The 19968-nt window shown below is 46.0% G+C and overlaps 2 protein-coding genes across 23 annotated transcripts in view; both read right to left on the reverse strand.

Annotated features, from left to right (window-relative positions):
- Nucleotides 1-167: 167 nt before the first annotated feature.
- WDSUB1 (WD repeat, sterile alpha motif and U-box domain containing 1) lies at nucleotides 168-9289 on the reverse strand. Of its 8 annotated transcripts, none has more exons than XM_032946129.2 (11): nucleotides 9193-9289; nucleotides 7330-7831; nucleotides 6582-6772; nucleotides 5583-5681; nucleotides 5203-5296; nucleotides 4297-4330; nucleotides 4077-4117; nucleotides 3786-3892; nucleotides 3059-3316; nucleotides 2796-2939; nucleotides 168-2493 (listed from the first exon to the last, which is right to left on the reverse strand). In XM_032946129.2, exons 2-11 carry the CDS (start codon nucleotides 7806-7808, stop codon nucleotides 2324-2326), a joined length of 1617 nt encoding a protein of 538 aa, XP_032802020.1. In that variant the 5' UTR covers nucleotides 7809-7831; nucleotides 9193-9289; the 3' UTR covers nucleotides 168-2323. The 8 variants fall into 8 exon arrangements, with proteins under 8 accessions (XP_032802020.1, XP_075913305.1, XP_075913302.1 ...); XM_076057190.1 differs by having other exon boundaries at nucleotides 3059-3226; nucleotides 9172-9279; XM_076057187.1 differs by having other exon boundaries at nucleotides 3059-3229; nucleotides 9172-9279.
- Nucleotides 9290-14006: 4717 nt separating this feature from the next.
- The window catches only part of BAZ2B (bromodomain adjacent to zinc finger domain 2B), an 87823-nt gene continuing 81861 nt past the window's right edge, over nucleotides 14007-19968 (reverse strand). For 11 of the 15 annotated variants that reach the window (XM_076057197.1, XM_076057203.1, XM_076057225.1 and 8 more), the window contains 4 exons: nucleotides 18808-19131; nucleotides 17537-18339; nucleotides 17212-17355; nucleotides 14007-16501 (listed from right to left, as the gene is read on the reverse strand). In XM_076057197.1, the coding sequence (XP_075913312.1) occupies nucleotides 16348-16501; nucleotides 17212-17355; nucleotides 17537-18339; nucleotides 18808-19131 (1425 nt within the window). In that variant the 3' untranslated portion in view covers nucleotides 14007-16347. The remainder of the gene's footprint in view (nucleotides 16502-17211; nucleotides 17356-17536; nucleotides 18340-18807; nucleotides 19132-19968) is intronic. The other 4 variants (XM_076057277.1, XM_076057271.1, XM_076057268.1 and 1 more) reach the window with 2 other exon arrangements.

The following is a 19968-nucleotide window of genomic DNA, read 5'->3' on the forward strand; positions in this document are numbered from 1 at the left end:
AACACATGAATCATCCTCCAAAGTGTAATTTATCATGAAAATATAGATTGTGATCAAATGGAAGCACTGAAATGATTTTGGGAGTGCCCACCTGCGTTTAAACGTGTAAAATGGGACTGGTTCTGCATCAACAAACCAATTTAAACTGAACTGCCCAGTCATTCAAATATAAACCAACAATATAACTTTATTTGTGGAATACACTGAACGCACAGACACGCATGCTTGACTAATGTATGGTTGGTGCCCCAGTGCTGATAATTGCCTTCTAATAGTTTACCAACAGGCAAGTGCAGACCCCTTGACCATTACTTTGATAATCGCACATGGCGTGATACTGTCTTGACTTTATTCACCTGGTGTGGCACCGTGTGTTTCGGCGTAGTTACATCAAATAGGACGTATTAAAAGCACAAGATTGCCATTGCGACCAGTAAGTACACTTCGTTTAAATAGCTCGGCATAGGCGTACCACGTCCAAGGTTTTTAGTTAACAGGAAAACTTTTGACAGTGGAGTCGTTTGGTCTCTGAAAATGTGGCAGGTCCGCCAGAGATACCAGAGCGGAGGGTATTCCTGCCACAACCTCCTTTTAGAGACGGTTGGATGCCTGTTTGTATACGCGAATTAACTTAAGGCTTTTCAAATGAAAAACCGAGACATACCGTAGTTGTGCAGTTGAATGACAAAGAGGGCAGTACTTGTCATGGTTAATTTCATTCCACCATGGAACACCGCCACCTCGTGGCTTATAAACTGCAGTTTGGCCATATTTAGAGTAAATTCATGCCACCAATACCAATCACGGGGGAACAGCACGGGTCAGACATGATGACAATACAGCAACAAATAAACAACCAAATGAACAATTGAAGCAGTTAAATTACCAGCTACATATTTACAAATTTCTTTAAAACATTCAAGAATATAATCTCCACATACAGCTTTGTATCATTGCGGTATTCTTGAGCACTGCTTTATTTGATGTACAGTAATGCAGTGTCACAATAATATTAAACACTTTTCCATCTAAATTAGGATTCGGGTTGTACAAGCAGTTACAAGACAAACAGCAAATGGCCACGTCAAATACTCCCATATAAAACTATTGCGAGTTTTGTGTGCAAATATTTGAATTCCTCATTATGGAATATGCAGCCCACTTGTTTTATGCATGAGCCTGTTTAGCTTCGGAGACCTGATAAGACCCGGCACATTCTGGATGATTTTGTCATTAGCACCAAAAGTGTAATGACAAATCGTGATAAATGTTTACTAATTCTGTAAAACATTCTGAAAAGACTAGTTTTGGGTGTGAAGCTATAACCATATTGGCCATAGTTTGCTTTAATGCATGAATACAATTATTGAATGAATTCGTTAAAAAGATGGGTTATATCCACATTTAATTCAGCCAGGTAAAGTTTTATAGCCGAGAAAGCAACTACAACACTGCCCCAGGAGTAATCTCATTGTTCCCATACAGCCGCAGTGCCCAGCCAGTGAGCCTACGTCGCCTTTATTTCCTCTAGGACCACATCTAGTAGACGGCTAAATCGCAACAAATGGGAAGTCGGACCTTTGTTGTAACCAAGTCTAGAACTTAAACTGCATCAGCTCAACACATTCGATAAATATAAATACAGGTCACCCCCGACTTACGACGGCTCGACTTTCGACCCCCCCCCCCCCGGTTTTACGACCTTTCTTACGGTAATTAAGAACCCCACAGTAACGACCAAAACTCGTATCTACGACCACCGAACGACTGCTACCGACACCGAGTTGATTGGTGACGAGTTGATTGGTGACGAGTGAGTGCACGAAATGTGCACTCGTCGTGGCTGCTGCTGCTGCAGCTGCACCGACAGAGAACACAGCAGCAGCGTCTCTTGCAACACTCTTCACTTTTGTAATGTCTTCAAATAAAAAAAAATCGCCTTTTGCTACGTCCGAGAAGAGGAAATGTGATGCACATGTAAAGTACTTAAGTGTTTGTAAAGGTTATGTTAAATTACAATATTTGTTAGGGTTATTTTCATTTATTTTCGTGGTCAATTTTGGTATTTTTATGGTAACGGGTTTCCAGGAACCGAACCCCAATGTATAACATTGCGCCTATGGGAAACGAGGGTTCGACTTACGAGGGTTCGACTTACGACGGCTCGACTTGCGACTGTCATCCAGGACCCAATTAGGTCGTAGGTGCAGGGGGGGGGGGTCGCCTGTAATGCGTTGGTGGTTCTCTTTTAGAGGGAATTCATATACGACGGGTGTTGGCAGCAACAAGATGGCATCTTGCAGTTTGCAGGTGTGACATTTCGTCAGACCTGAGCTGGTGGCACTCGGCTCTCCAGCCAGCGCCGAATGGCCGCCTGCAATGCTCGGTTGGGTATGAGGATGGCCGACTCCAGCGGCAGGTTGGTCATGGGACTCGTGCGCCGGCGACCGTGCAGCCAGGCCTCCACTTCCTTCTTCTCGTACGAGTAGCCATCTGTAATATGAAGGGGTCAGAGCACGTATAAAAACTTAGCAATGTTGAGCTTTTCACTATTTGATGCGATTCAAAGAGCACAAGCATCCCAATGCATGCGTGTGTGGGATGAAGTGGCGCAGTGGTTAACAATAGACCCTTACACCCGTATGGGGAAAGGTGTATTATGATTGAATGTAGGATCTTTGTCTTTTTGCATCCGATTACATGAATAAGTGTGCGTGTGTGTGCACGTATCTCTGTGTGTGCACGTATCTCTGTGTGTGCTTATATAATTGTTCCACTGTAAACGGAGCTCGCACCAGCAGCAATGACAGGGTTGTGCATGAGCTCCCGGCTGATGGGGCACAGGAACTCATCGGGCACATCTGTGTCTGAGACTGTCTTCTCCAGGGATCTCAGTTCCTCCAGCTTCCGCCACAGTTTGTTCCGCAGCCCGAGCGACTCTGCCCGTACACATTCACCATCAGCGGTTGTGTTCAAAAGCACATCTGTTCACACATTCATATTCAAAATGTCACCATTTTAGCCGAAAGAACCAAAGAAGACATTTTAGCCCAATTACCTATGTTGAGCTCAGCGCCGAGGCTTTTTTTCTCCAGCAGCAGCAGCTCCTGCCCATCCAAGTGATTGTTGCGGAAAGTTTCTGTGAGCTCAGCGAGGCCCTCATCATGTAGCCAGCTTGTGACGTCCTCCACAGACCACTGCATGGCTGCTCGATGTCCCACTGCATCTGCTGACCCGCCAGTGCAATGCCCGCTATAGCCACTCCCTCCATCACAGCCGCAGCCAAAGCCAAAACCACAGCTCATACATGGGCTCACTGTAAAAAAAAAAAACAGCATTATACTTTGAAATGCCTCCAACAATATACAGATGTTGCATCTTCTAGAATTGTTATTCAGGGCACAAGAGTTAAATCAACACAAGTAATTTGTTTAAACCTGATAAAAATAGGTTTTGACAGCTTTGACGTGATTGTTTTTAATTAGAAATAAATACATGTCAAACTCACTAAAATTTACATTCAACAATGTTTGCAGCAATTAATATTTAGAAAGTATTACAGAGATTTTTTTAAAAAAACTGCATATTAAGAGAAAGTCGCTAGGCATTTTAATATACACAACCACGTAATTGAGAAAGCTAACTACAATGACAATTTTAACATTTATCATACGAAATAAATAACAAATATAAATCAACCTGAAAAAGGATGGATCTGTTCTCTGAAATAAACAATATATCTGCAGTCAACTCATTGCAAACCTCACATCACATACGGAACACACCTTGTGATGTTGGTGTGTTCTCCAGTCTCCAAAGCTTCACTGTTTTATCCATTGACCCCGTAATGAGATAGGGAGCCCCAGGCGTGAAGGCACAAGACGTCACATACCTACACAAAACAAACTCTCGGTAAAGTCTCTCATCTTTAATTCAGTGAGCCCACTGAACTGTCATATAGTACACAGACCATGAGTAAACAGACTTGCACAACTCTAGTATTACACTCATGGAAATGTGGTTAAGTTAACATTACAAATGTCTCATGAAAAAAATGTTACATTACAAAAACATACCTTTGGTGCTCCATAATGCTTAAGAGCTTTTCTCCAGTGATCTAGCAGGATAAACAAATTTATAAATAGCGTCAAAAAAAGTTCACCGTAGAATATTGTGTATTTTAAAGAAATTAAATTATTAATTAATTTCAATGTAAAAACTACAAAACATTAAAAGTTCTAGAACAAAGTGCAGTGTTATTGATGCTTTTATTACTTAGCGAAATAGCATACTCACTGGGTTCCAAAGAATAACGGACTTATCAACAGAACTGCAAAAGAGTAACACGTCATTAGCAAATGGGTAGCCCCTTTGTGTCCCTTTAGCAATGCCTCTTGTGTTCTTGCATCAGGGCAGCAGGGATATGTTTCCCATGGTCTAACAGAATGTTAGACCTACCCCGCAATAGCATCAACTATTCATGTAAAGACCACACACCCATGTATCATGTTCCCAGCAGCCCCATATTTACTACTATAATGAGCCAAAAATGTCTGTGTCCCGCGCATGACGTCACTCCACGTCGGCCAGCCCCCCTCAATAATCATGAACAGGTGACGTCCTCCACATGGACCCCCCTCCATTAATAATCATGAGCCGGTGACGTCACTCCACATCGAACAGCTCCCCACATTAATAATTATGAAGAGGTGACGTCCTCCAAATGGACACCACCCCCCTCCATTAATAATAATTAGCAGGTGATGTCACTCCACATGGGAGGGCGAGGTGCCTCCTCCCCCCTCCTCAGCGTCAACTTACAACCCTCACTACGAAGTTAGAACCCTCACGTCACGTGATCTCCGTAACGCTATTGAGACATAGAAGTAAAAAGGACGTCATGATGAACAAGGGATTACAACCTTTAAATTAAATAAGTCTGTCACCGCAGACTTACAAATTGCACACGAATTGATGCAAAGAATATCACGTCGCGGTCTGCTTTTCGCTTGCAAGTTTCAGATTTACTGAAATACACCCGTCCTTAGCCGGGCAAAAGGCTAGTTTAATCATAATAAACAAAACCCATCGCTGAAGCATACAGTTGCTTAACACACCATTGTGCATGGCTTTTTCATGTCTTTATAGAAGAGGATAATTGTCTAAAAACAAGACAGTGGAAGATCGTTTTGTGCAAATCACCCAGAGGCAAGCACGTGTCCATCTGAGGAGAAGCAGCAACAGAGCACAGGTGCTGTATGGCCCTCAAGGCAGAAGCGTAGGGTCAGGCAGTCTCCTGCAGGGCACAGTGCGGTACACACAAAACACTAACACATGCCATTCCTAACAATGTATAATACAACATAACTAATAAGAGAATATAAATTGTGCACTAGCAGTAGTGCGATTCCCATTTGTGCTTACACTTTCCCCTTTCATACAAAATCAATGCAGGGTTGGGTGAAATAACCTATGCACAGATATTCACATCTGTTCACATTGGACTCTCAATGTTAAAGTAACTGAATTAAAAAAAACATTGCCTGGAAAAAGTTAGACCCACGAATATTACTGTCACCTACCGGTCCGGTCCAATGCCAGCGTCCACAGGGCAATTTTGTTGTCTTGCCCACATGAGGCCATTATTGACCGCTGCGTCTCAAATCTTTCAACACCGGCCACTGAAAAATATTACAAATTTCATAAGCAACAGGCAGTGACTACCAGCAGAATATTTTAATCACGTCGTACAACATATCTGCAAATGTATGTTTACATATTTAGCAATGTTACTCTTATTGTGCTCTGCATGATGTCAAGAAGCAAAGCATCCATTCAGAAATGTTGCACAACACTGCATCATCCCATGTCAGAGAACGGCTTGTACAGGATTTCCATTATTATTATGCATGTTTACCCAGGATAACCTCATCGATTTTCCAGACCTTTTTTCAGGAGGGTTCTGCCAAGCTTTTGCAGTAGGGGGCAATGTTTCTACGTGTAATCCCAATTGAGTACTTTGCAGGTAAACTTTCAGAATTGTAATGGTTACCCAATACAAGTTACATTTTTTTTTGAGGCACAGGGAAGAACACACAAATGGTATATATCGAACCAAGGCCCTTCTTGTTTGTGATGCACAAGCTTTACCACTGTGCCACCCATAAAGAATATCATGTAACTACTTCTTAGATCCAGTCAAGTAACTTTTTAAAACACACTGCAAAATCATAAGACAAAACTATAGTTTTGCCAATGACCATGCTGAAACTATAAACTATTTAAAACTTGAAAATCTGTGTTCTTGGTTCTTTCGGTAAAGTCACGTTGATAGAAAACAAAAATCAAAATGTAAAAACCTACGACGTTCCGATCGCAACACAAGCGGTCTTCTTCTGAAGAAACGTCGTGGGTTTTTGTGCTTTTATTTTTGATTTTTGTTTTCTATCTACGCGACTTTACCGAAGGAACCAAGAACAGGAATACTTGAAAATCTGGTTTAATAATGATTAGCTGAAACCTCGAATACATCTGAATTGACCAAGTGTGCTATAGGCATGGACACACTCTTCTGCTCCTACCAGGGCGGGGTGGTGGCGAGAAGCTGACGGCGGTGACACCAAGGTCGTGTGCACTTCGGGTCGTGTGCAAGCAGCGCATGTTCACAGCGTCCCACACGCTGAGCTCGCCAATAGTGGAGCCAGTCACGAATGCCCGGCCACAGGGCGAGAAGGCACAGCCACTCACCGAGCCGTCCTTGAGGCTTGCCACTCTGTGGAGATAGCGTGGCACAGGGCACCACTTCAGCACTGTGCTGTTCGCTGCAACTCAAAGGCCGACCTCAAAACAGCAGTGTCAAATGTGTCTGGAATTATAATGCAGTGAGATAAAAATTGGACACTTATGAAAAATATGTTCTTCTCATCAGTTAATTCAACATTTTAAAATTACGAAACAACATGCTATATTGTAAGGCTTAAGATACAACGTACTGTTCATATAGTTTGTACAAAAAATGCTCAATTGAATGCCTATCAAGCATCAAAATCAGCTCAGGGAATGTTCACGTAAGAGATTTAATAAAGAACACAATGCAGACTGACATTTACTTACTTTTCGCAGTTTTGATTGCTTTAACAACCCATAATAATACATTCTACTGGAGCGAATAATGAATTCTACAAAATCCATCAAACGTTTGACACAAAAGACAACCTCACCACCACCACCACCGCGACCAACCACGCGTTCACTAGATACCAGAACACGACACCACGAGCGCGCGGCGAAGACAAACGAAGACAATTAAGTGCGGATGGCGCAACGTACTTCAAGCACCGATGGGCACGCACGTCCCACAGGGCCAGGGTGCCGTCTGTGGAGCCCGAGAGGAGGCACTCGACGGGCGGCGCAGCTGTGGCCGGAGCCTGGCCCGCGTCGCCGCCGAGCGGGCGCGGAGAGAAGGCGCAGACGCGGACGCCGGAGCCGCCGCCGGGCTGCAGCAGCACGGTGATGCGCTGCCCGGTTCGCGCGTCCCACAGGGCCGTCGTGCCCTCGGTGGAGCAGGTGGCCAGCAGGCTGCCGTCCGGGTTGAAGCAGCAGCAGTGGACGGCGTAGGTGTGGGCGCGGATGGGGGAGAAGGGCATCTCGCGCAGGGAGTCGAGCGCGTACGCACGCACGGTCTTGTCGGAGGAGCAGGTGGCGAGGCAGTGGCGAGACGCGGCCACGCAGTTCACGTCGTCCGCGTGCTCGCCGAGGCTCTGGATGAGCGTCACGGCGGCGCTCAGACTTCCTCCCCTCGACTCCATGGCAAGTGGCCCGGCCTTCCTGCCTGCAACGGAGTGGTGCGCGCGGGACACAGAAGGCAATGCACAAATCTAAAACAACGGAACTGGTGGTATTGGTTTAAAAAAAAAAAGAACAATCCCATTGTTGAGAAATTGCGTTCAACTTAGGCAAATTGGGATTACGCCGATCAACATCACCCCCGCCTGCCACAACAACTCGCCGGGCTGCTCCGAACAGCCTTAAAACTCGGCGAGGCTTTCCTGGATAAACACGTGCGTGACACGCAACATGCGTCCAACATACTGCGAAATATTTTACGTGCGACGCTGGTGATACACATGAACCAAGTTGTGAAGACAAGAACGCTCTTCTGAACAGATGGGGGTGGGGGGGGGGAGCGCGGCATTAATCTCCACCCCGTGAGGTTGACGCCTTTTAACAGCCTCACAGGCACTTTAAACTCAAACCCTGGCAGTAGAACAAAGACAGCATATTCAGCTTGGGTTGGACACCCGTGAGTCGTCTCTACTCCCCTTTACACCGGCCTCCAACCCCCTCCACGTGAACCTCGGCCTCTGATCCTTGACCCCCCCACCCGGGGCTCGTGATAAAAATCCGTCCGGCGGCCACGGCGGCCACGGCGGCCACGGCGGCCACGGCGGCCACGGCGGCCACGGCGGCCACGGCGGCCACGGCGGCCACGGCGGCCACGGCGGCCACGGCGGCCACGGCGGCCACGGCGGCCACGGCGGCCACGGCGGCCACGGCGGCCACGGCGGCCACGGCGGCCACGGCGGCCACGGCGGCCACGGCGGCCACGGCGGCCACGGCGGCCACGGCGGCCACGGCGGCCACGGCGGCCACGGCGGCCACGGCGGCCACGGCGGCCACGGCGGCCACGGCGGCCACGGCGGCCACGGCGGCCACGGCGGCCACGGCGGCCACGGCGGCCACGGCGGCCACGGCGGCCACGGCGGCCACGGCGGCCACGGCGGCCACGGCGGCCACGGCGGCCACGGCGGCCACGGCGGCCACGGCGGCCACGGCGGCCACGGCGGCCACGGCGGCCACGGCGGCCACGGCGGCAGCTTACAAGCCCGCGACGGGCACAGGGGACGCCGGACGTCTGTTCGGCGCTCTTGAACGCGAAAAAACAAAAGCAGCCCCCCCCCCACCGCCCCCCTCCCCACCGCCCCCCTTTCTCGCGGACGCAAAACGCGCGACGCCGCGGGAGCTCACACGGCAAGGGGGGGGGGCTCACACGGCAAGGGGGGGGCTCACGGCAAGGGGAGACTCACACGGCAAGGGGGGGGGGCTCACACAGCTAGGGGGGGCTCACACAGCTAGGGGGGGCTCACGGCAAGGGGGGCTCACGGCACTCACACGGCAAGGAGGGGGGCTCACGGCAAGGGGGGGGCTCACGGCAAGCGCCTCAACCTCCCTCCCACAGTGCGCGGCGGCGACACTTCCGCTACCGTGACGTCACGAGCCGGGGGGGTCATAGTTCATAGTGGTATTTATTTGGTATAGCCCTGTGAGCCATTTGGCTCTTGAATCGGGTGCAACCGCAACAAACAAAAAACATGACCAAGAAAACATCTTAAAGTGATTATGTGTGACTGTGCAAACAGAAAATACAGGAAAAAAATATCAAAATATTCCTGAAATAGCACCGTACACCAACGCTGTGTGCAAAAATCCCAGTGGGATGCAAGTCAAACAACAACAACAACCACAAGACAACTAAGATTAAGGCCATCAGTCTAACTCCGTACTACAATAAACAAAAACATGGCCAAACCAAAAAACTTTTTCGAAATCACCAAAATAAAAGCCATAAATGCAGTGTAACAGTGATCATAGGGACTGTGGCCGAATTTTTTACAATAAACTATATAAATAACATGTAACACCAAACCCTAGAGCCATATTTTAGGACAACGAATAGCAGTGGCAGCTAGGGGTGTACAACTGCTCTAAAGCAGTTTTGAGTGAAGATCTCATAGGTAGTGATTCAAGTTGCAGTTTATTGGCAATAGCATTCCAGACCCTGGGGGCATCAATAGCAAAGGCCCTTCCTCCGGTTTTTGTACGGCAATAGGGAATGTGAAGCTAGTAAATGAGCGAAGACCTGAGGTCAAATTTGTTCTTTGAAACAGCGAGGAGATCCAGCAGGTAGTCTGCGGATTTTTTTGTAAGTACATCGTGAATAAATAAGATCTGGTGCACAAGCCGTCGAACATTAAGAGATGTTAAGTTTGACCCAATGTAGAGATCACAGTGGTGAGTCCTATATGGGCAGTTCAATGCAAATCTTAAGGCCGAGTGATAGATGGAATCAAGCTTCTTCAGTACAGTACTTGGGGCTGATTTATACACGATGTCACAGTAGGCAAGCAGAGGCAGTATGGTAGCTTTTATCAATTCCAAACGGAACATTGGGGGGAAGCAGTGCTTGTGTCGATACAGAAAACCAATTTTTATTTTTGTCTTTTTACCAATATAATCAATGTGATCTTCAAAATTCAGTTTTGAATCCAGGATGACCCCAAGATACTTATTGATCTTGACTTGCCCTATTTGATAATTATTTAAGGAATGTAATTGGGGAAAAATAACCTCCTGCTTTAGTCACGGTGAGAGGCATAGCACCTTGGTTTTGAAGGTATTCAGGACTAGTTTAAGAGCAACTAGCTGATGTTGTAGTTTGTTGAAATCACCCTGGAGCTTAGCAATCACGTCATCCGGAGAGCGGCCAGCAGTAATCAATATCGTGTCATCTGCAAAAAGATTTACCCTGGAATGATCCAGGTCAGTGCCCAAGTCATTGACATGAAGAGAGAACAAGAGGGGGCCGAGGATGGAACCCTGTGGAACCCCTTTTGTTATCTTAACATTGTTTGACCTCCAACCATCTGTGAATACAGTTTGGGTGCGAGAAAAGAGGTAATTTTTTAACCATTGTACTGTGTTTTCGGCAACTTAGTTTACTAAGCAGGGTGTTGTGGTCTACTGTATCAAAAGCTTTGGACAGGTCAAGAGAAAGACAGGCACAGTACTGCTTATTATCAAGGCTACTGTAAATTTGATTCGGAGAGTCTAATGCAGCAGATGTGGTGCTGTATTTTTTTCGGAACCCAGATTGTTTTAGATGTAATAGATTGTTGGTGGACAGGAAACTGCTAATTTGGTAGTTCAAAAATTTTTCAAAAATTTTCATCAATGGGGACAAAATTGAGATAGGTCGGTAGTTATTGGGATCATCTTTAGGGCCCCCTTTGTGAAGTGGACGGGCATAGGAATGTTTCCATTCTAGAGGAACTGATGCTTCTTTGATGGACAGGTTGAGGGGGGGTCGAAGGGGGGGTTAAGACGGGGGTCGAGGGTGGGTGAAAGTGGGGGGGGGGTTGGGGGGTGAAGGGGGGTCGAGGGTGGGGGGATGATAGTGACATGACATCACCAGGAGTCTGCGGCGGTGGGGGAGGGGCTCGCACGTTTTTGTGACGTCGCAAGAGGGCGGCGGGGAGTGGAGAGGATCCACCTGGTAAAGTGACGTCACGAGGGCTTCGGCTCGCGCGCGTCTCCCGGGTGACGTCACGGCTGGCTGGCGGCGCTCCACGTGGAGTTGTTCTGCAATAGCCACCCGCGGTGCACAGTTCAAGTCCCCGCAAAGTTTACTTGTTTAACTGGGGTGCAAACTCAGGAGAGGCCAAAGATAGTCTCGTTTGGAAGGGTGACCTGGAGATAATGCTAACAACGCATGTTACTGCAGCCAACACTGTGTCGTGATGATTATAATAATTATTATGATTACATTTATAAAGGATCTCAAAGTGCTCTAACAGGACACCAGCAGGTAGCAGCACTCAGCATTAAATAACAATTTAAATACATTTTAAGAATAATTTATTAAATGAACTAAACGTTTAATAAGCGGAAGCGTATACATAGGGTTTAAGGCGTATTTTTAAAATGTCCACAGACTCCAAAGAGATGTGAAAGTATGAAAAAAATACGAATATGTCAGAGACTGAGATCCGTGTGATGTCTCGTGCAAAAGCGTCGGTCCATTAGCCGGGAAAACAAACTCGGTCACCCATAGATCGAAACGTCGGCCTTGGTAATGAAGAGAGAAGATCTTAGTGACCTTGAGAGAGGGACATATGTGGATGCAGCGTGTCAATGATGTAGGCTGGGGAACAAGATGGTTCACAATTTTTCTGGCTGGTGTCAATGAGCTTAACGACGAAAACTTGTGTCAGATCATTACGTGGCTTAAACATCGATTACGTGCCCTTGTGATGTTCACAACGTGCACTTTCAGATTCATCCAAAATACAGTTCTTTGGGTTAGATCGAGTAAATATAAATGTGTCGTTAAAACCCGCCAACACCCGACACACACCCCAATTAGTAAGGTTCGTCACGTAAACAGAACGACACATTTACGCGATCTAACCCAAAACACCTGTTATGGATGATATTGTTCGCGAAAGCCGACGTGTTAAAACTGACTTTCAGATTTAGTATCAATATTCATTGTAATGTTTATGATTCGTATGTCACTGCGGGAGATATACGCTTGAGTACTGATGAACAATCTCGCGAAGCTATGAGTGTGCTCGGTTTTCGTCTCATTGTGAATCTGGTCTCGCTTTCACTAATTGCCCTTTACATATTATATTTAGTTGTGGCACCACTATTGTCTATTTTTTCGCTCGCGAGTCTTAACTTTGTGGCCTTCGTGAAAATTCCTCCCAATTTATTTAACAATGAATTGAATACTTCCACAGTTCATGGTTACGCTTTTATATCTCAATTCCAATTTTCGGAAAATATCTTCAAATGTTTATTTGGATAGGCGTGGTGTGAAAGGATACAATCTCCTTGTCTGACTCAGATGTCGGCATGCAATGTCATATCGCGGTTTCTTTGTGTTCACGTTGGTGACTGCTTACAGTTCCTCAATAGTTGATACAAGCCAGATATTTTATTATCTTTTCTAGAAATAGTTTCAATACACAGTGCAGTATTGTTAAACGTATTTTCTGAATCCGGTTTGCTGGTGTGGTTGTTTATCCTCATATGTACGTGTTATCTTAATTTACGTACAGTATATTTGTGGCCAATGGGTCAAATGGTTTCAATCAGTTGTCTCCCATTTTGAACTTAAGATTGTGGCAAGCATCCCATCATTATGTATTTAAGGCCAAAGTTTCGAAAGCAAGTCCGCTAATTTCTTTGCAACAGATGGTCTCACTTTCAATGATGTTCGGTTCCATATGGTACGGGGGGGGGGACCGTCCTTTTTATTACTGTGGGACTTCTTCAGCTGTGTCATCTTGAACATCTCCCTCATCCGAAATTGCACATATATAGGGTATATACATGAATTGCTTTTTGTGTTTAGTTTGTCCTTCCCCAGCACCTCCGATTAACACGGTTGGCTACGTACAGTGCGAAATAAATTCAACATACATACATAGGGCTAAATAGATCTTCATACAATATCTCCACCAGTATTGTGATTGTCTATCATGAGTTATGGTTCCAACTTTACCCTAAAAAAATACTATTCACGAGTTATCAATCAGCAATATACTCGGTGTAAAATATTGCCATACTCTGAATATTAAATACTGCACTATGTTGACAGTAAACTCAAGAATACAATTAAACTACGGTGTACACTACATAATGGACAGTAGCTTATGACCACATCACATTATAATTTCCAGACAAAACCATACCATACCAAACATGATGAGATCTGTTCTACAGCTGAACACACCAAGTACAAAACTGTACCTGGTTTATTTATCTCCTGTACTGTTATAAAACGTACTTTGTATTTTTTTTGCATTGTGTTCAGAACGGATGTGCATGGGGAAAAAAACTACTTTAAAAAGCACACATGCACAAATGGGAAAATAACTAATTATGTTCAGATGTCAATCAAGTGATGTTTTATAGTGTAAAAAAAACACAGGGTAGCTCAAAAGCATGTTATTACTAAGTCACATTGTACTTTGGGGGGTAAGCTCAAACTGCCAAGTCAGGCTTCAGCACATTTTCATCCATCATTGCAATTATACATGGATGTCAAGTGTTTAAATAACTATGCACCGCACCTACCCTGTGACATTGAGAGATTTCGATTCAGTGCACCACCCCACATTCCAATCCGTAACAAGTAACACACACTTCACTTTGTTGCATACAGAAAAAAAAGCTTTTATTATCCATAGCACACATAGCCATGTAAAATATACCCCTAAAAATCAAAAGACAGCTACTATATTCTTTAAATACAGTATGTCACTTTTGTCCCCAAAAGACGCATGGCATTAAAATGTTGGGCACTCCCATAGTGGCATAAGGGATCTCTGGGTTGTAGAGGACAAAACTGGGCAATAGCCAGACGGTCAGCCAGGGACAGGTGTGACTTGACACATGGGATCATGGAGCAGCACCAAGAAAAAGCTGGCACAGCCCACCAGGAGCCTCCAGAACACAGACCCAAGAGAGCAAAGTGGGCAGCTAAACATTACACCAACAAAACTTGAAATCATAAAAACCAACGCAATGAATCCAAATTTCACATTTTTAACAAGATGAAACTTAAAAGTCAAAGACTCATTTCCACTCCATTTCCCACTTGCCTCCCTAACTCCCCCCCCCACACCAAAATACAGTACATTATGCAAAACATCCGACATTGGACATACAGTATCTACATGTATTTGAACAAGGTATATACAGTGCCTTGTACTCAATCGACTACAATCATCGTGACAATAGAGACTCGGCTTCTAAGGCAATACTAATAATACCATTTACTTAGTGTGTTGTGCGAAGGATATGTACAAAGTTTATTCTAACCGCACCAATACTTTGTATATGTACATATAGGATTAGCATGATTTTCAGAGGCATCTGCATGCTCTTCCCTCTGACCATGGGGCAGGCAAGGGAGCAGCAGCCCCCTGTCCAAGCCCAGTGAGCACTCTTGTTCCGCGGAGTAGCATCTTGTAAACAAATAAACTTACATTATTTTTTTTTACTCAACAAACCGATGCATTCTACGAAAAAAACGACCCGTCAAACGCTTAGTGATAAATACAAACACAACAAATAATAAAAAATTAATTTACATCGCTGTAAACCTCTACAGACATTCAATACATAAGAAAACGGTAGTTTCATAACCTATGTGTGTGACGTTAACCTGCTTTACACAACCACAGGGCTTTGTGACCAACAGACCACAGCATACATGATTAGAGGAACAAGGACTCTGCTGCTATAGTTGCCAAAGAAAAATACATCCTCCACCATGGAAACGGGTAACGGACACGAATTCTATTACCGGTGGTAGTAAGGGAGCACTTTCAGTCCTGGGCCCATTCTGAACAGCACAAAGTATAGTGGAGTGGTGGGCAGGCAGGACATCGTGCTCCCTCCCTACCCGATTAATGCCCTGCTGCATATCACATCCACGCGGCTTGAGACTACAGTAAACATGTCAGCATCACCAAGAAAAAAATCCTCACCGCGCAGCAGTACGGTGCAAATGGTTCCTTTACAACATTCGCTCGAATGCGTCGCTTTTATTTTCCAGTCCTGGTTCTGGAAAACTGATCCGACTTTAATACAGTATGCGGTAGAGTGCCCGGCAAGGGGTTCATACTTTATGACACACGCACCTGGGAATTCCTCACACAGTTTGTAACTTGTGAATGTTAAACTGTCACTAGATTGTAATTGACAAGTGATATTTGTTTAGTTCTTTCATATAAACGTGTGTGTGAGAGTGTGCCAGTATGTAATTAAATAACAAATAATCCTAAGAATCATACTAGTTTCATCTTCAGTGAGTTATACGCGGTCACTGAACAACATAATTACTATTTAGTGCTATCATGCCATTAACCTGTGTTTTATACACAAGTCAATGTGAGTCACTTTACACATCTGCTGCAAAAATACCAAACTATAATTTGGTCTGCATGTAAACAACATCATGCTGCTTATTTGAAATGAAACATATCAAATAACGACATTCTGTCTCCTACAGCTTCATTAACTCTGGCCTAAAATTCACTGACTATATTTGGACTTTATTTGATGCCTTTGAAATCCAAAATAGATCTGGTTCCTTTGCTCTAATGCTTTTTTGGATAATGCATCATAGTTTCACATCCTGCATGCTAAGTCAGCATCATTTATTACAGTGTTTCACAATCTGGGTCAGCTGGTGAGTTATTGAGGCCCTATTGGGCAGCCTCACTGAAATCAGAGCAGTCACTCGCCAATATGCACCTTTTAAAGCAGTGTGTACTATTACAGGCATAAGACCAACACAGCACAAGGGGGCACATACATGATTATGGTTTTGTGGTGAAATGTCTAACCGAAACAGAAATGAACACAAGTTTGGTCATGATACCTTGTGTTAAAATGCCTCAAATGAGCATGTGTTTGTCTCCCCTAAGTAAGGCTTGTTGTGTATTCCCTGCCCAAGAAGGGCTAAGGGTTGGCGGCAGTTTGGAGCCCTGTTCAGGTCCCACCAGTCAGCTCCACCCAACGGCTCTCGAAGAAGCACCGCATGCCGTGGCCGGCATGCCCCACGTCAGACTCGTCCTCGTTGAAGCGCTCACAGTTCTTGAACACGAGACGCACATCGGCCACGAACGCTTCGCGAGTGGCGTACCTGCGTGTGGCGCACACAAAATACAAACATCTCCCGTTAGCCTCGTAGAGTCTGGAGAGACGAGCACCTGTTTTAGGCCTGGCATACAAAATACTAATATGGCCAGCAATATATCCGGCTGCCTTTGTCCTCCCAGTGCGAATGCTTGCCGATGCTTCCACAGAGTGCTTGGTAAAAACAACTTCGTATCCTATCCATAAGGTAATATGTCCCAGAGTGCAGATAATCAAAGGAGAATCGTAGGGAATGAGAAGCAATTAAGTATGGTTGAAAATAAATGTTTTGGATGACGGACTTGAAAACAGGAGAGAGAGGGGACCAGGCGGAGTCACCTGGGGAAGGAGTTCCAGAGGGTGGGGTGTAGTGGCTAAGAGCTGCCACCAATGGTGAAGCAGCAGATCTTAGCAATGTTGTGGATGTGGAAGACGACAGATCATGGTGACTGAGCATGTAAGGGTGAGGGAAGTTTGGCACGGGGTGCAGACAGATGCCAACGGTGCAGACAATGAGGGTGAAGGTGCGGCTTGGAAGGTTTTAAGAGTTTAGTCCAGAGTCACACAAATGCTGACAAGAACTAAAAATAATAGCTTCAGTTTTACTAATGTAATGACTACCATCTGTGAAGTAGGAAACTGCCAATTTCAAGAGTTCACTTTTTATAATTGTGTATATAAGAGTGTGTACATGTCTTCATGTAAGCGTGTACTCACTGCCCACTCTCTAGTTTGTTGCGCATGGTGGAGAAGTCCATAGGCCTCCGGATAACGGTGCGATATCCTGGCACCATCTTGCTGTTGACGGGCAGGAGGAATGGCCATGCATCATGGTGGGACTCCAGCTCAGACAGGATCGTCCTGATGGCATGGGAAGTGGTATGAACATCCAAACCATTTTTATTTTACCGTATTAATACTCTAAAACGTAATTATAATATTGTACCAAAATTACATAATCACATCAAGTAATCGTGTGAAGTTGCAAACAAAAATCTCAAGCGGCCACTGCACAGAAGGTCTCTGCACAAAGACAACGCACCTGCACGGCGTGAGGTCCAAACTCGCCTCCTTGTTCCGTGCTTTTTTGCTGGGAGATGGCGACTGTGCCGGGGATTGGAATGGTGAGGATCCCTCGCCTCCCGACACCTGCATGCTCTCCCGCAGTGAGAGCAGCAGGGCGGCCTCCAGGTCGTCATCACGGAAGCGGCGCTTGCGCATTTCCCTGCCACCTTTGCGGGGGCTGTCCCCCTCTGTATCCGTGGTGGCCGGCGTGGCAGTACTCCCGGATGGGGAAGAGGAGACCGACGAGGTGGCGGTGGGGATGGAAAGAGTCAGTGGTGGTGGAGGAGGAAGAGTAGGAGGAGGTTGCAGAGGGGGAGGAGGTTGCAGAGGAGGAGGTTGAAGAGGAGGAGGAGGTTGCAGAGGAGGAGGAGGTTGCGGAGGAGGTTGCGGAGGAGGTTGCAGAGGAGGTTGCAGAGGAGGTTGCAGAGGAGGTTGCAGAGGAGGTTGCAGAGGAGGTTGCAGAGGAGGTTGCAGAGGAGGTTGCAGAGGAGGTTGCAGAGGAGGAGGAGGTTGCAGAGGAGGAGGAGGTTTCAGAGGAAGAGGAGGTTGCAAAGGAGGTTGCAGAGGAGGAGGAGGTTGCAGAGGTGGTGATTGCAGAGGAGGAGGTTGCAGAGGAGGAGGTGGAAGAGGGGGAGGAGGTGGTGGCAGTGGAGGAGAAAGCACGGAGGTTGACTTGGCACTGCGCCCGCAGCTTTTCTTTGCTGCGGAGCCGCCCTCGCTATTGTTCTTGCGACCACGTGGTGATTTTGTCTTTCCTGCTTTGGGAGACTGCCCACTGGCCTGTGGGTAAGCATTTCAAATGCACCACAGGGAGACAATTGTGTTGGGATAAGGGTTAAGCACTTTGTGGATGTTGCAAACACAAGGAGCACTGGGTGAAAGAAAATGTTTGAAATTACAATGTGAATCCATAGACACAATATCTGATCAGCAGCAATGATAAATGGTATCGAGACAAACAGCAATGCAGCAGCACCAACTGACACTGCTTGTATGGTGGATAAAAGCAAATGAATGCATGGCCTTTAGACCACTTAAATCCTACCCTTGAGAGGACACATCCACCACATGCAAACATAATATGGAGCCATTGTTTCACCATTAATGTGTACCATTTCAGATACAAACATGCTTCTGAAGATGCACAAAGGTATAGCACGACCATGCGACATTTTGTGGGAAGTGCAGGCATATTATGCGTGTGCTAGCTCATACGTGCGCGTGCGTGCTCGCGTTGGGCTGACTCACAGGAATGTGGTGAACCCAAGCAGCGGTGGTAGCGCCGGGGGTGGTGGTGGTGGCGGCGGCAGCAAGAGCGGGGGATGGAGCTGATGCGGCATGCAGCTTGTCGGGCGATGGGGCGGAGGAGCAGGAGAAGGATGTGACGGTAGTGGAAGATGGAGGTGCCGCGCGGCTTCCCGTTACCTTGGATATACAGGCCGGGCAGTACCAATCTCCATCGGGGATGGCAGGAAGCTTTGGCTTGTGGCAGTATGTGTGGCAGCCACGGTCACAGCCATCACACAGCAGAAGAAGCTCCTCGTTATCGCCCTTGCGACACATCTGGCAAAACTGCAGCACCACCAAACACGGGGCTGCATTAGATGCGGTTTCTGTGTGGAACTGAATCCCCTTGAGCAAAACAAAGGTCATGTACAACAAATCAATAATATTGGTCCTGAAAACCTACGTATAGAATCATGTACAAGTTGGCAAAATTAAATAAAACGTCAGTTTAACATGACCAATATCATCCATAAAATAGATAGGTTTTCTTTGGGTTAGATCGCGTAAACATAAATGTGCCGTTAAACCCGCCACCACCCGACACAGCCAATTAATAAGGTTTATCACGTAAACAGAACGTGGCCAATTCGTTACTAGTACAGCACACCGGTGGACAGCCAAATTTGGCTGTCCGCCATATGATGCTAGTTGTAATGACTGGCGAAACGTCATACTCAAGATTGTAAATGTTATGGATTTGCTCTCCAACACACCGGTGTGCTGTACTAGTAACAAATTGTCATGTTTTGTTTACGTGACAAACCTTACTAATTGGCTGCGTCGGGTGGTGGCGGGTTTAACGACACATTTACACGATATAACCCAAAAAACCGACATGTAAAATAAAATGTGTTGGAAGAGCACAACTGGAAAACAACAAACTGCGTAAATAGGTGAACGAGAGCAGGTTTGAGTGATTTTTGGAATCTAAACTTGTAAAGGACAATGGCAAAATGATGGAACAAAAGAAGCCTGGAGAGATATATTCTTAGAATTACACTAATTAATAGAACAAAAATACATGGATCAGAGACAAAATGCAAATGAGACAAGTAATAATGAGCTAAGCAAAGTAAGTGGACTAGGGCCAGGGACACCGCTGGAAAGGATGATCTCTGATGG

The sequence above is a fragment of the Petromyzon marinus genome, chromosome 4, assembly GCF_048934315.1.
Source record: "Petromyzon marinus isolate PM22_M1 ecotype Great Lakes invasive population chromosome 4, UKy_Petmar_22M1.pri1.0, whole genome shotgun sequence".
NCBI lineage: Eukaryota > Metazoa > Chordata > Hyperoartia > Petromyzontiformes > Petromyzontidae > Petromyzon > Petromyzon marinus.